The sequence below is a fragment of the Strigops habroptila genome, chromosome 1 (genome assembly GCF_004027225.2).
Source record: "Strigops habroptila isolate Jane chromosome 1, bStrHab1.2.pri, whole genome shotgun sequence".
Taxonomy (NCBI): Eukaryota; Metazoa; Chordata; class Aves; order Psittaciformes; family Psittacidae; genus Strigops; species Strigops habroptila.
Window position 1 is genome coordinate 103010595 of NC_044277.2, and position 13498 is coordinate 103024092.

Genomic DNA, 13498 nt, shown 5'->3' on the forward strand with positions numbered 1-13498 from the left:
GTATGCGGGAAGGTGCCTGTGCTACATTTTCTGTATGTCCTACTGTGCCTCCCTGCCTTGTCCAGCAGTGTGTACCAGGACCCATGCAAGCCCTGGGGCAGAGAGGACGTGGAGCAAAGCATGGCTGATGCTTCATGGGGAAATTCTGAACATGCAGGTTGGAGCAGCCAGGGATGGAACTGCAAACTAAGCAGAGACTGCACTTCTCCACAGAGAAGCAGAGTGACAGATCTACAGCCAAGTTGCAGGGACAGCAGAAAAACCTTTCCAGAGGCAATGCAGTACAATTTGTTAACCCAGGGGGCCACCAAAATTCTGCAGTTACTGCAAAATGGGAGCTTTTTCTTTAATTATCTTTCTCTGGGTTTATGTTTAAAAGTTACCATGTTTTACTGCTTTAAAATCCTTTCAATTTTAGATGAGTCTGTATGAGAAAAAGCACAGGCTATCTAGCTATGGCATGGTGGAATTGCCCTAAAATCTAGTGGTAGAAACAGAGATATCCTGTAGGACCATAAGTAAGTCTGGAGTACCCTGAAACATGGATGCTGCTAAATTTGCATTTGAGAGGCTTACAGTAGAAATGAAGAAATCCCTTTATTTCTGTAAAAATGAAGGCTGCGCTATCTCAAAGTGGGATTTACCTTGCCTAACCAGGTGTTTATGGCATAAGAGACTCTGTCTGAGTTGGTTGCCTTTGACTCCCTTTGAAGTCAATAGAGAGTAATGGACAATTTTAATGCATAATTAATGTGATGTTTTAAAGACATTTACCTTTGGATAAGGTGAACTATGCCCTGGAGGCCACTGGCTCTAGTCACTGTCAACTATAGTGGGAGTATGCAGAAACACTACAGATGTGATGTCTGCCTTTAGTGAAAAGCATCCTACGTTGGCAGGTTTAGGTGGGTAGTAGCAATAATCAGACTTAATCAGACTTTTTCTACCAGTCCTAGCATATGTGGTGCATTACATATGGATTTTTTTCTTTACCCTAGCCCTTGTTATTCTTGGCTCTGGGCCTTCTTGGGCAGGTTAAGGTTCTTCTAGGCTGTGAGACCAGTCTCCAGTTTTTCAGCTGCTGTGTCTTGGCAAAGCTCTGTGTGTAAAATCTGTTTGGGTCTCTCTTGCTTCAGACCCATGCTCTTGCCCTCTGCAGAAAGGAGTAGATAAGGTAGCTCGGAAAGTAATCTCACAGAACTGCACAGAACTCCACTTTGCAGTCAGCTTTCCTTGTTGTTGTTCAACAGTTTGTGGTCTCTAAGATGACTTAAAAGTACTCCTTCAGGCCCACTATCCATCAGAGAAGATGGCAATGCTGCCATTTCCCCCTCTGACAATTGGTAAATGTATCTGCTCCTTACTCTGCTTTTGGCAGATCAGCAGACCACAAGCAGTGAAACTCTAGCTCCTGGCATGCCTCCTACCAACACGGTTCTTGCAGAACTGCTGGGGCTGAGCAGGGCTGAGCAGGGTGCCAACAAGGAAATAAAAACAATGAGCAGAGGTAGGAATTGCAAACCAATTTTGCAAAATTTTGGAAACAAACAAACGAACCCCAAAATCTTGCTGTGAGCTCCCCAGCACTACCTAGAGCTGTTTCTCCTCTTTGTGTTAAAATCTAAAATAAACAAAAAAGCCTGCTAATATTTTCTGTAGCAGGCTGATGGCATGGGATTCTCTTCTCCTGAGATCCCAGGATGGGTCTGTGAGATGCCAGACTGTCTCAGCTCCCCGTCACCAGCTTTACTTAAACACCTGCATAACTGGATTGATTGCGAGTAGAGCAGGTCAGAGGAAGGTAACCCCATTTTGTGGAGGATTTTGCAAAGTCATTTGTAATGAAAATTGACTTTTTCTGCAATTTCCTATGAAAGAGAGAGTCCCAGCTCCAGGGCAAGCTGCCAGGTGACTTCGTTCCCTAAGCCACAGACTGCCAGACCCCTCCTCTGCCCCCACGCTGGCTGGCCATTGTCCTTCTATTGCATCTAACCCTCTTTGAGTGATTACACTAGCATTAAATGGGGGAAGTATTATAAAGGGCAGATCTTGGTCATTTTTTCCTCAAAACAAATGTTTGTGAGAGAAATGAAAGAATGAATGTAGGCTATGGATTTACTTTCTCCGAGAACAGTTCTTTATCCACTGCCAGTCACTGGAGATCTCCTTCTCTGTCCGTCTACTTCATGCAGCATCTGTTACCTTGAGACTCCTTTAGTTCATCACTCACAGGAATAAACATTTTCAAATGTGATCAGAAGGCCACCCAAGCACATGTACATGGTTCATCTGCTCATGTGATGCCGCCACTTAAAAAATGGGTAGATAGAACAAGATTGCCCCAATTTTTATTTCCTTTAGAAACAGATACCATTATGCAGTATTAAAGCCTAAATAGCTGAAATGATAGATAAAATATTTTTTTTTTTAAGACAAAGCTCTCCAAGTCAGCAGTATCATATTGAGCTCCAACGGGATGTTAAGTTACTTGTTTTCTTTCCAGCCTTTATCACTTTAAGTATCCAGCCTCTTGTCCAAGCATAGACAGTGTGTACCAGGTGCCAGTGATTTGACAACTGCCGCTTGAAATTCATAACTGGTACACGTACACGATTCCTGATGCCTTTAGGAAGGCTCAGACATTTTGCTATCTTACTGTGACATTTCTTTCTCAGAAGGCTATTGATTAAAATGATTCAAGCAAAGAAAGTGATCCTCCTGAGTCATTTCTCAGCAAGATGGTTGCATAATGTATGCAGCATGGTATTGTGTTTTTAAGGTAGTCCCCTAGATATGATTTCACAGACATCCAGTTTTGTCTTGTTCTCTGTCCTGAGGGAAACTGAAGCATTCTGGTGGGAAGCTTTGGTATCTCTGACCACCGTGACTCAGAAATTGTTGGCTAGTTAGAAATATGAGACAGGTCATTTTGTTGGGTTCTTGGTAAGAGACGGTGATGGAATGTTGATACATCACAGGGTATTGTTGCAGTTCAAGGTCCTGATGAGAAAGAGAAGGTATTTTGTACAAGGAATTGTGTAAAATGACTGCTTGGAAAAATTCGTTCTTGAAGCATTACGGAGTAAAGCCAAATATTCCTCAAATGCAGGCTATGAAAATTTATTTTTATTCCTTAATATCATAATTATATAATCTTAACTTTTCCCTTCTACATCTTATTGGGTTTCTCATCTCTGTTGCTCAAAGTTGATCAGTTTTGCTGGGATAATGCTGCAAATATTTTGCTTATATTATGGAAAATGTTTCTCTTTGACTGTATGTTACTAGTAAGTGAGCTCTGGATAGCCCCCTGGTTTTTAACCAACAAGGTTTATTAACATTGACTGTTTCATGGAAAACTGTGTACTTTAATGTATATGTACAGTAGAGAATTTTTCAGGAACATAAAGCTCTGTGTAGCTTGTGCTGGGACTTGGAATGAAAATGAAACTGTATATGAAGAATTTGGTGCCCACATTTTGTCATTTCAGTTGACTGTAGCCTTGCTTTGTGCATTTAAAATGTTACTTAAGGAGGCATATGAAAGCACAAGATCTGATTCTCTGAGGTACTTTGCCAGGAATTTGTTAAAACTGAGTTTGCTGTCAGTAGCCTTCCCTCCCCCTCTCCTTCTGCCTCATAGGTAATATTTGTATGTTGTTTTAAAGAAAAGTGTTCCAATTAGAAGTTCTGCCATATGACATTTGAACTGGGTCATAAATAAGCAATATGTTCCCAAGACGCTGTCAAAAGAAATTTGCCATGGGTATTTGTAAAAAAAGTCTAGGACTCAAATTAGAGTTTCTAATCACCTGTCAGCTATAACCTCAGAATGAGTGGAGGCCAATGTTGCCCTGGTATTGACAATAATAACAAAATAAAAGGGGATAATACAGCAGGTACACTACAACCCCAATACTCTTTAACACTCACACTCCATTTATTTTGGTTTCTCCACTGAAATGAATAGATTTAACCTTTATAAAAGGCACCTTTACACTTTCTTTTTTTACCACTGGGATTGTTCAGATGATTGAAGGAGATGGAAATGTATGGTTCAATCCAGAGCTTGAACTTGGATGTCATTGTAAGTTTACAGCAGTATCAAATATTATTGTGAAAAGACTACACAAAGTTGTAATAGTGATAAAGAATCAGGCATGAAAAATAAAGTATTTGCTTGTAAAATGTTTGGGTTTTGCTTTCTGCTGTGTTCACCTGTATCAGTGGAAAGTCTGCAAGCAAAGAGGTGTGCTTGAAAGGTTACTTTGACTTCATATTTTCTTTCTGCAGGTCTTCACTGGGATTTTTACAGCAGAAATGATCTTCAAAGTAATTGCCCTTGACCCCTACTACTATTTTCAGCAGGGCTGGAATATTTTTGACAGCATAATTGTTATTCTAAGCCTGATGGAACTGGGTTTGTCCAGTATGGGAAACCTGTCTGTTTTACGCTCCTTTCGATTGGTAATGGTCTTATTCTGTTCTTACCTCTCTTCTTTTATTGTATATAAACTGACATGAATGCAACATATTTTCTTAAAAACGCATCTGCTGATAAAGACTTTAATTGCTGCAAACTGGTGAACAGTATGTGACAGTAATTATAGGCTGCGCGATAAGTGGAATTGCTCCAGATTTACATCAGGGTAAATGAGAACATAATTTGATTCCTTCTAGCTGTGCCAGGTACTTGCAGAACACTTAAAATGTTTGAGTTCCAATTTGTAATAAGAATCTGCCATTTTATACCTGTACACCCGTTAGCATAGTCAGCAGATAATTGATAGCCCAAGAAATGCAAGAGCCAGTATGTTGCTTTAGAAGTTGTTATTCCTAAATTACGTTATAAACATGCCACTGTTCTTTTAAATGTTGTCAAAAGAAGATGTCTTTGAATTATTCACGGGATGATTTTTTTTTCCTAGAACTGATCAGCATAACATAGCATCTGTCTTTCACGGGAACTCCTTAGCTGTCAGCTCCTTTGTTATGCACAGGATAGTGGTATTCTATTAATGAGACACTGTTGTCATATTGGAACAGAAAAGTAGTTTCCTTGCCAGCCTGACATTTGTGTTGCACTTCATGTACCAGGATGTCCATGCTAATCATTCTGGCCATGATATGGCTTCAAAACTTGGAAAGACCAGGAAAATAAGCCCTTATGATTACATTTAGCAGAAGACTTTTTTTACCCAAAATTCTCTGCACTGCTCAAAAATGCTAATTTTTCACTGCTTATGTTACATTCTGAGAGTCTCCTGTCAGTTTTTGAGCAATCCTTCTTCAATAGGACTGAAATTAACCTTCAGTTGAAAACACAGCACAAGGGTTAGGCACCATTTACGTCCTTAAAATAGGTCTTAAGTGGGACGTGGGTTGTGCATAGACTGCGTGATCCTCGGCACAGAGGTGATTTTCACCCTAGGAGCTAACAGCTAATAGCATCTGGCTGAGGCTTGCTCTGAAACACTGAGGAATTGCTTCTCTCTTTGTGGGATCAAACCCTAAACCCCTTCCCCCAGATGCCTGCCAGGCTGTTTAATTTGAGGAGGAAAAACAATGTAAAAGAAAATACTAAGACCTGAGTTTTCCTCCTTACATCCTCTCCCCAGTTATTATGATATTGGGGGAATGAGCCGATAAAAGCCCGTCTATCTAACAAGGCAGAGCATAGCTCTGGAAAACCAAATTCTCATCCAAGAAACCCAGCTGATATTTTATTAATAGTACTAGTGAGGTTAGCAGGAAGTATGGCTAAAATCACCTTATACCACACAGGCTGTGGCATTTAGTGTCTTTCACGTTTTACACACTTTAATAATTCATCAGCTGAAATGTCCGTTGCTTCTGTGAACTGACACTGTTGTTTATGTTTTGTTCACAGCTGCGAGTCTTCAAGTTGGCAAAGTCTTGGCCGACCTTAAATACACTCATCAAAATCATTGGTAATTCAGTCGGTGCCCTTGGTAACCTCACTCTTGTGCTGGCAATCATCGTCTTTATTTTTGCTGTGGTAGGAATGCAGCTTTTTGGGAAAAGCTACATAGACAATGTGAAGAAGATAAGCACGACCGGCAATTTGCCACGGTGGCATATGAACGATTTCTTCCACTCATTCCTCATCATCTTCCGAATTTTGTGTGGGGAGTGGATTGAGACCATGTGGGACTGCATGGAAGTAGCTGGGCAGCCTCTGTGCCTTCTTGTCTTCTTGTTGGTCATGGTGATAGGAAACCTGGTGGTGAGTTCTCAAGATGTTTTTTTCTCCTCTTCCTGGTATGTATGTACCATTTTTTAATTCAGAAATAGCAAATCTCACATCGCTCCATGGCTTTAATTTGATGAACCAAGTTGTCACCCAGGGAAACTTGTTCATATCCCAAATACAAAATTGCCAATGTTGCATTACTAATTAGGAATGAAGGCTTACTCATTTTTGCAGAAGAACAGATAATGTTTTATCAGAATAAAGGCACATAGGCTAGTTATAATGATTTTATTTCTTAGGCCAATCATGGGGCTGAAGGGATTCCAGATCTCTCTCCTATACAGGAGGGAATAGCACCTTAACTGTCACTGTATTGGGAGATGGTTTTATTTCCCTTCATTTTTGGCCCAGAGCACATGAACCTTATAGCTAGCACAGTGTCTTTGAGTGGAGTTTCTCATGTCTTTAGCCTGCATGTTCTAGGAAGCTACAGATTGTTTTTACAGTAGTCACTTGCTTTTTTAATAGACTGTCCCATAAGCATGGCTTACATAAGCTCTGAAACTATTGAGACTGAATTGTATTTCCCTGTTGACATCTTAAGGAGTGCTTTGCTGGCTTGCAGTCGTTGTGGAAATGTTTTGCCTGTCCAGCTTAACAGAGCATCTTTGACAGTGAGGCTCTAATGGGCTTACTGTTTATGTAGAGAGTTGTTTAATAGTAGATGATGCTATAAAAAAATGTTGGGTTTTGCTACCGATTGCTTTTAGTGGTTGTTTTGCTTTTAAGTACCCAAAGTTTTGGTTCTCAGCTGCTGGGGTTGAAAAGTTCTTGAAAGAGCTTGTAGAAAAACAGACAGCATTGTTTTGTTTTCATTAATTTACATTTAACAGTTAGTTTTGCACTAAACCAGGTTGGCACTGGGACAGGTTGCCCAGAGAAACTGTGGCTGTCCCATCCCCGGCAGTGTTCAAGGCCATGTTGGATGGGGCTTTGAGCAACCTGATCTAGTGGAAGTTGTCCTTGCCTGTGGCAGGAGGATGGAACTAGGTCATCTTTGAGGTCCCTTACAACCCGAACCATTCTATCATTCTATAATTCAAGATGTCAATTAGCAGGTAGACGGAAGGTCATCTTATTCCTCTGGCATCACCAAGATTCTTGTCACATCTGCCAGTACTTATGGCAGTGTCTGTGGTCATATTCCCAACTGCAAGGCTAAGTGTTACACAGCAGACTTTAACTACTAAAGTAAAGGCTGCAAACTGATGTTGGAAGAGTTACACCATCTACAATTCTGTGGTACTTTCGGTGATTCAGTTTGCAGGTCTTCCCAAGTCTCACTAACATAAATTCAAAGGAATGGTGGAAGAAAATTCAGGGAAGTTGGTAAGTGCCCTGGGTAACTTCATGTTACAGAGCAGTCCAACTGTTGAAAGGAATTTTAGTAAATCTTAAATCTTTGGTTTGTGTTTATACATCCTGCAAATGTCTTGGACCAATGCAGTGCCACATGAAACTATTTTTACTGTGGGTCAGCTGATATTTGAGTCATCTTCAAAGAACTAAACTTTACAACATAGTTGGAAAGTATGTGCTGTGTAACTGCCTTTGGCACAATAGGACTATGCTGTTATTGTCAGATGGCATTTTTACAATATTTGAAGCTGCTTTGGAAGGTAAGGCCAAACTAGATATGATAAAATAGTTCTCCCTCATTTGTAAGAAAGAGTTTCTGAAATTGCTAACTGAATTACTATGCTTAATGTTAAGTTTTATAAAGGGCTTAACATATTTCCTTCGTATGTGTATGTTACTGAGGTTAATAAGGAAAATCACTATGACAGGAATTATTAAGAAGATGTAGGGGAATTTGGGTAGTGAGGCAGTTCCTAGTGCCCCCTACTCTGGCAGGTAAGCCAACACGAGAGTCAAGCATGACACCAGCCACTTCTCAGGGGACAATTGTGTGTAATGGGTGCTAACAACGTGCATGAATAAAACTGACACTTCAATCACAGATAGAACAACCTTCCAACCTCATTTTGTGTGCATGATGTACACTGGCCAAGCCACCCTTTTATTTTTCTGCTGGCTACCTGGATGAAGCCAGTTTTATACCCGCTTCTCCTGAAATGCCATGAAGTGAAGGGCAACTTGACGCAGGGCAGAAATGCACTCTCTGACTTTGCTCATGCTCCAATTTGGCTGTGTATGATATACACAGCACCCAAAAAGCACCAGTTAGCATTAAGCCAAGCTAACAGCTGCAGTGCATTAGCACACTCTCAGGGCTGAGGTTCTGTACTGGTGTTGTTTCACCTCCGCCTGATTTACATATATCCTGTAGTACTTTCATGGCGCATTCACCACCCAATCCACCACAAGCTGGTAATTCACTGCTGCATTTCCGTGGTGGATTTTGTCTTCCTGGAGTCACACGCATGCCAAGATGTAGAGTCTGTAACCAGAGAAATTCTGACATCTTCAGAATTTTGCTGGAAGTGTTCTTTTAGGATCAGCCCTAGGCTTTTTTTCTTTCTTTCTTTTTTCGTCTACTGTCCATGGAAGTACTATTCACTCAGGAAAATTTTAATGATATTTTTTGAGAACACGAAGGTAGAAAGCTCCATCAATTTCTAGGGTATCAGGCTATCCTGTAGGAAAAAAATGCATAACCATTATCATTGAATAAATGCGTGATGCATGGAATTATGAAATACAAAGTGTAAGGTCATGCACTCAGCCCTATTTAAGAATTTATGTTATGATCAAGTAGCTTACCAACAGAAAATGTTTGAGAGGATAATAAAAGTATATGTATCAGTCACTGTGGACATCTACATCTGAGATAATTGCATGGAGATGCCCTTGTAGTCAGATCTGGTTAATGGAATCCATGAAGTCATAAAATATCTTACCCAAAAATGCATCTAAAATGCATCAGATTAAATATCCCCTAAAAGTACCTATTTCTGTCCCTGAAGTCTTGGGAGGCAAATTTAACTGTAGATACCCCCATGTACGTATCACTCTGGCTGACTGAACCAGTATGATGTACCAGTGTACCAATACATTGCCTCCATGAAAAGAATAAGGGAGATTCCAATAAATATCAGGAAAGGTAATTACAGAAGGTATGAATGCTGTTGCATAGAGATCTGCAATATTAGATCTGCAATACACCCCATTAATGACTGATGCTCAAGAAAGACTAAAAGTGCTACTGGGAAAAACACAGTATCAGAATATGAAGTTGATGAGGGGAATACAGAGCTAGGCATGGCAGGAGAATAATTTAAGTGACAGGATATTACTCATCCCAGAACAAAGGAATATAAATCACTGTGGGTACCTTTAGGCTGGGTTTGGAGAGGAGGCTTCTGTCAGCACAGTGAGGTTGTTTAGAAGGACTTTCCAGCAAGACTGACTAGCCCCAAATCAGCAGTGTGTGAGATAGAGCTTGATAAGTTTGTGAAGAAAACAACCCATATTAGCAGGGGGCTTGACTTGACTACCCAAGAGCACCTTCCAGTCACATTCTTGGAAAAAAAGAGGTTTGTCCCACCCTACGTGTACTTCCTACAAGTCAGTGTAAGATGGTTCCTCGAAGAGATGTTCTGGGAAAGTGCTGCTAAACCTCCATCAAGTTAAAATCTGTGGATCCTTAAGCTGGTCAGATGCCAAGAAAACATCATTAAGACTCATTTACCACCATTTCTATCTTTAACAGCCAAAGTCTGTTGATAAAACGACATATTACCAGAGCTGTTCTGACAGAGACATGTCTCTGCAGCAAGGCAAGAAAAAAGGAAATCAAGCTATGGGGAATGATAACTTCTTAGTATTTCCATCTCAACATGTTCTTCCACAAGAGTCTCTCTCCCTACCACTAGAAGTTTGTCCTGAGTGCCACCAGCGCAACATGGATGGGAATAAATATCCCGGGAGGATGAGAAGGGTGAGGGGAATGAAGGGCCATTTGGCATAGATCCTGGCTTTAACAATGTGCAAGAGTGAGCTTTGGGATTGGGAGGATTGTTCAAGTGGGAAAGAGAAGGGACTACAGGTATATATGAAGCTTAGTCTATAAGAAGAAATTCACAGCAATTTCCTGCCCTGAATCACTTTCGTAAGTGACAGACCCTAAGAAACGTAAGGAGCTGTTGGGTCTCACGTGGCTGTCTAATATTTACTAGCTATGTCTGTATTCCTGTAGTTAGGCAAAATAGCTTTCTGTGTGTGCCTGCAAATTTGTGTCTATCCAGACCAATTGTTTTATTTCTTTTCTATTTTTTTTAACATTAAGAACAAAGGAAAGGCCTGTGATAAACATTTCATTCTCATTACCTTTGTTTGCTTTTTTTAAATTTGTTTGCTAATGTTGGCTTTAGTTTGATGTTTGCAGTTAAAAAAACAGAACAAAAAAACCACAAGAGAAGTAGGTGTGATGTATAGAGTGTAAACTTGTAAGATGGGGCTGCTATTTGTGTTGTCTGGTCTTCAGCACTGGGACTTTGTTTCTATATAAAAGCATTTCGTAGAGTTAATTACTGAGTGTTACTACATGAGCACCATGATCTCTAATCTAAGAACACGAGGGGGGGTGTATGTGGCCATCTGTGTAGGAGAATCAGTAGCCCACCATGTAAGAATCCATCAGCTGGCCAACTGCATGGGAGTTTCAAAGGCAAGGGACTATCCCAGCTGAAAGTCTGTGGTCAGTGCAGGGTTTGAAGAAGTTTAAGAATATGAAGCAAGATGGTCTTGTGCATTTCTCCTCGGTGCCAGAAAATGTTCCTGGTCACGTTCAATTTATTAGGATAGAACTAGCTATGAAGCCCTGTCTCGCCCAACACTGATATATCTCTATAACCGCAAATTTCTCAGCAGATCACAACCAGGCTTGAAAGAAGCTTATGGTGATGTGTCAGATTTTCTCTTTGTTTAAATGAAATAGATATAGAGAACTACCACTGTACCTTTTGGTAAATTCATGAGCAAAATAGCTAGGCATCTAACAGGCCTAGGTAAAAGTGGATTACAATTTTACATTTCAAGAGCTCAGGCAGCCGAAGCATATTATGATGGTCAAAGAAGGTCTTCAGATGAGACTTATATTTCTGCCTGACATGATGGGAATGTCACTGAGGAAAGCTAGAGCAAGACTCAGACACTTTTAAAAGACATGAGGCATTACATCAGGGGGGTTCAAGACCATGAAACTTTAACAGGGTGATTTAGGGTTGCTTTATGCCAAAGGAATGAGGCCTCATTCATTAAGATTCCTTGTGCCAATAAAAAAAATTAAAATGGAACACTGATGACATATGATAGCACTTTTCCAGCTATCTTCTTATTTTCTTTACAAATTCTGTACAAATCTAGAACTACCGAAGTCTTATTTTCATGGTTTTTACTGTCTATCCCTAGAGAAACGTACAATTCAAGAGTTGCAGCAAGACTTCCTGCCCTGAATCAAGTACTTATTTTTGCATTTAATGACAAACATGCTCTCATTCATGGAGATCACTGAAGACATCACTCTGTGAATAAAAGTTGATCTCCTTGGAGGGAAATGAAGTATTCATATTGGATCTGATGATTAAGATAAACAAATTGGAATTATAAAATAATGTGTGCCTTCTAATTGCAAATACTAAGTTAAACTGTTTGTTGGAAATTAAAGCAAGTTTGAGAAGAAGGTATTACAAGTCCAAGTTACAACATTTTAGGTTTTAGTTTTCTAGTTTTCAAACCACAGGAGAGGTCTGTGTCCTCGGGCTTTGTATTTTGTACTTGTACCACCATTTGTACTCTCCTTGGGCCCGCCAGTTCCACTTCTTGCACAATGGAGGGAAGGGGTGATAAGATGCAACTATATAAAGCTGGGGGAGAACAACATTTTGCAAAGAAATGTGCATCCGCAGGAGATTCAAAGAGAAGTTCAGGTCATCCCAAGCCTTGCATGAGCACTGCCTTCCTTCCACTCTCTCTGCACCCCCATGTTCATGTCCTGGATGCAGTTGTTCACCTAATCTACTCTTTCAGCAGCTCCCAACACCCTGGAAATATGCATTTGTGGTTTTGGTTACATCAGCTCAGAAGGCCACCAGACAAACAGGTGACAATAGGCATGTAACAGTCATTGTCAGGACATGCAAAGTCTGCAAAGTGGAGTGCACGTGGGGCGCCATGGACGAGGAGAAGGACTCATCAGAAAGCTGTAGGAGTTGTAATGACAGCTGAGGAATACTGGGGATAAGGGCTGGAAAGTTAGAAGGGTCTAAGAGAAGCCAGTGAACCCAAGGGATCATTAGCAAGAAGTAGAAGTGTAATTTGAGTCTGTCTCATGAACTTGGGCACTTACATAAGGGAGGTGAATTTTCTTTCTCAAGTCACATGCAGCTTTGGAGAAGAGCAGCCTGGAATACATGAATAAACACATTTGGGGACACAAGCAAGATCGAGTCAAAACAACTGTCAGCATGTTACCATCCTTTCTGCTTCTACTGACGTATGCTTATGGCTGGCAGCAGGTATATCCAGCATTTGAGTTTGGAGAACTCAAACCTCAGAGGAAAGTAGCTAAACCACAGCACATTTTCTAGCTTACCTTTCACATTTTCCATGCCAGCTACTGAATAGTCCACTTTTCCCAGAGCAATTTTTTCTATTTGTATTCCCCATTATCCACCCTTGCTTGAGCAGCATCTGGGAAGCAGAGCACTGCGGTAGCTGATGCTTTTAAGCAAACATCTGGCTATACCTACTGAAGTATTAAACATCTTCAAGTGTAATAAAAGGTTCACCAGAAACAGCAGCATGTGATGATCAAAAAGATAAATCCTGACACCAACCATCCAGTTGCTTCTGATGACTCCTAGCAGAGACAGAAAGCTTTCATCCTTATATGGATTACTTTAAAGACAAATCTTCTGCCCAAGATTCCAGGCTTTAAAAATTGTGTGATTTAGCAGTGCCCACATAAATAACTATCATTTATTTTATTGGGTAGATGTATCCCACCCTCATGTAACACCAGATGCTGATGCTAGAAAGTCTGGGGAAATTAACCTTAGGATATTTATGATGGACCATCAAAGATTGCTGGGTTTCAAAAATGCCACTGTATAGTAGATGAAGTAGAGTCCATTCAAAACTTGGACATAAAGGGCTGCTTTGTCCCAGAGAGATGAGGGAAATGCACCTGAGAACAGATGGGAAGAGAAACTACTTTCAAAATGTGCTCCTGAAAAGTAATCTGCTTCCTTCTGTCACTCC

The 13498-nt window shown here is 40.5% G+C and overlaps 1 protein-coding gene across 1 annotated transcript in view; it reads left to right on the forward strand.

Moving 5' to 3' along the window:
- LOC115610283 (sodium channel protein type 5 subunit alpha-like) overlaps window positions 1–13498 on the forward strand; it is a 166520-nt gene that overhangs the window by 69380 nt on the left and 83642 nt on the right. The window contains 2 exon segments of the mRNA XM_030491527.1: window positions 4294–4467; window positions 5891–6247. Coding sequence (XP_030347387.1) covers window positions 4294–4467; window positions 5891–6247 — 531 coding nt within the window.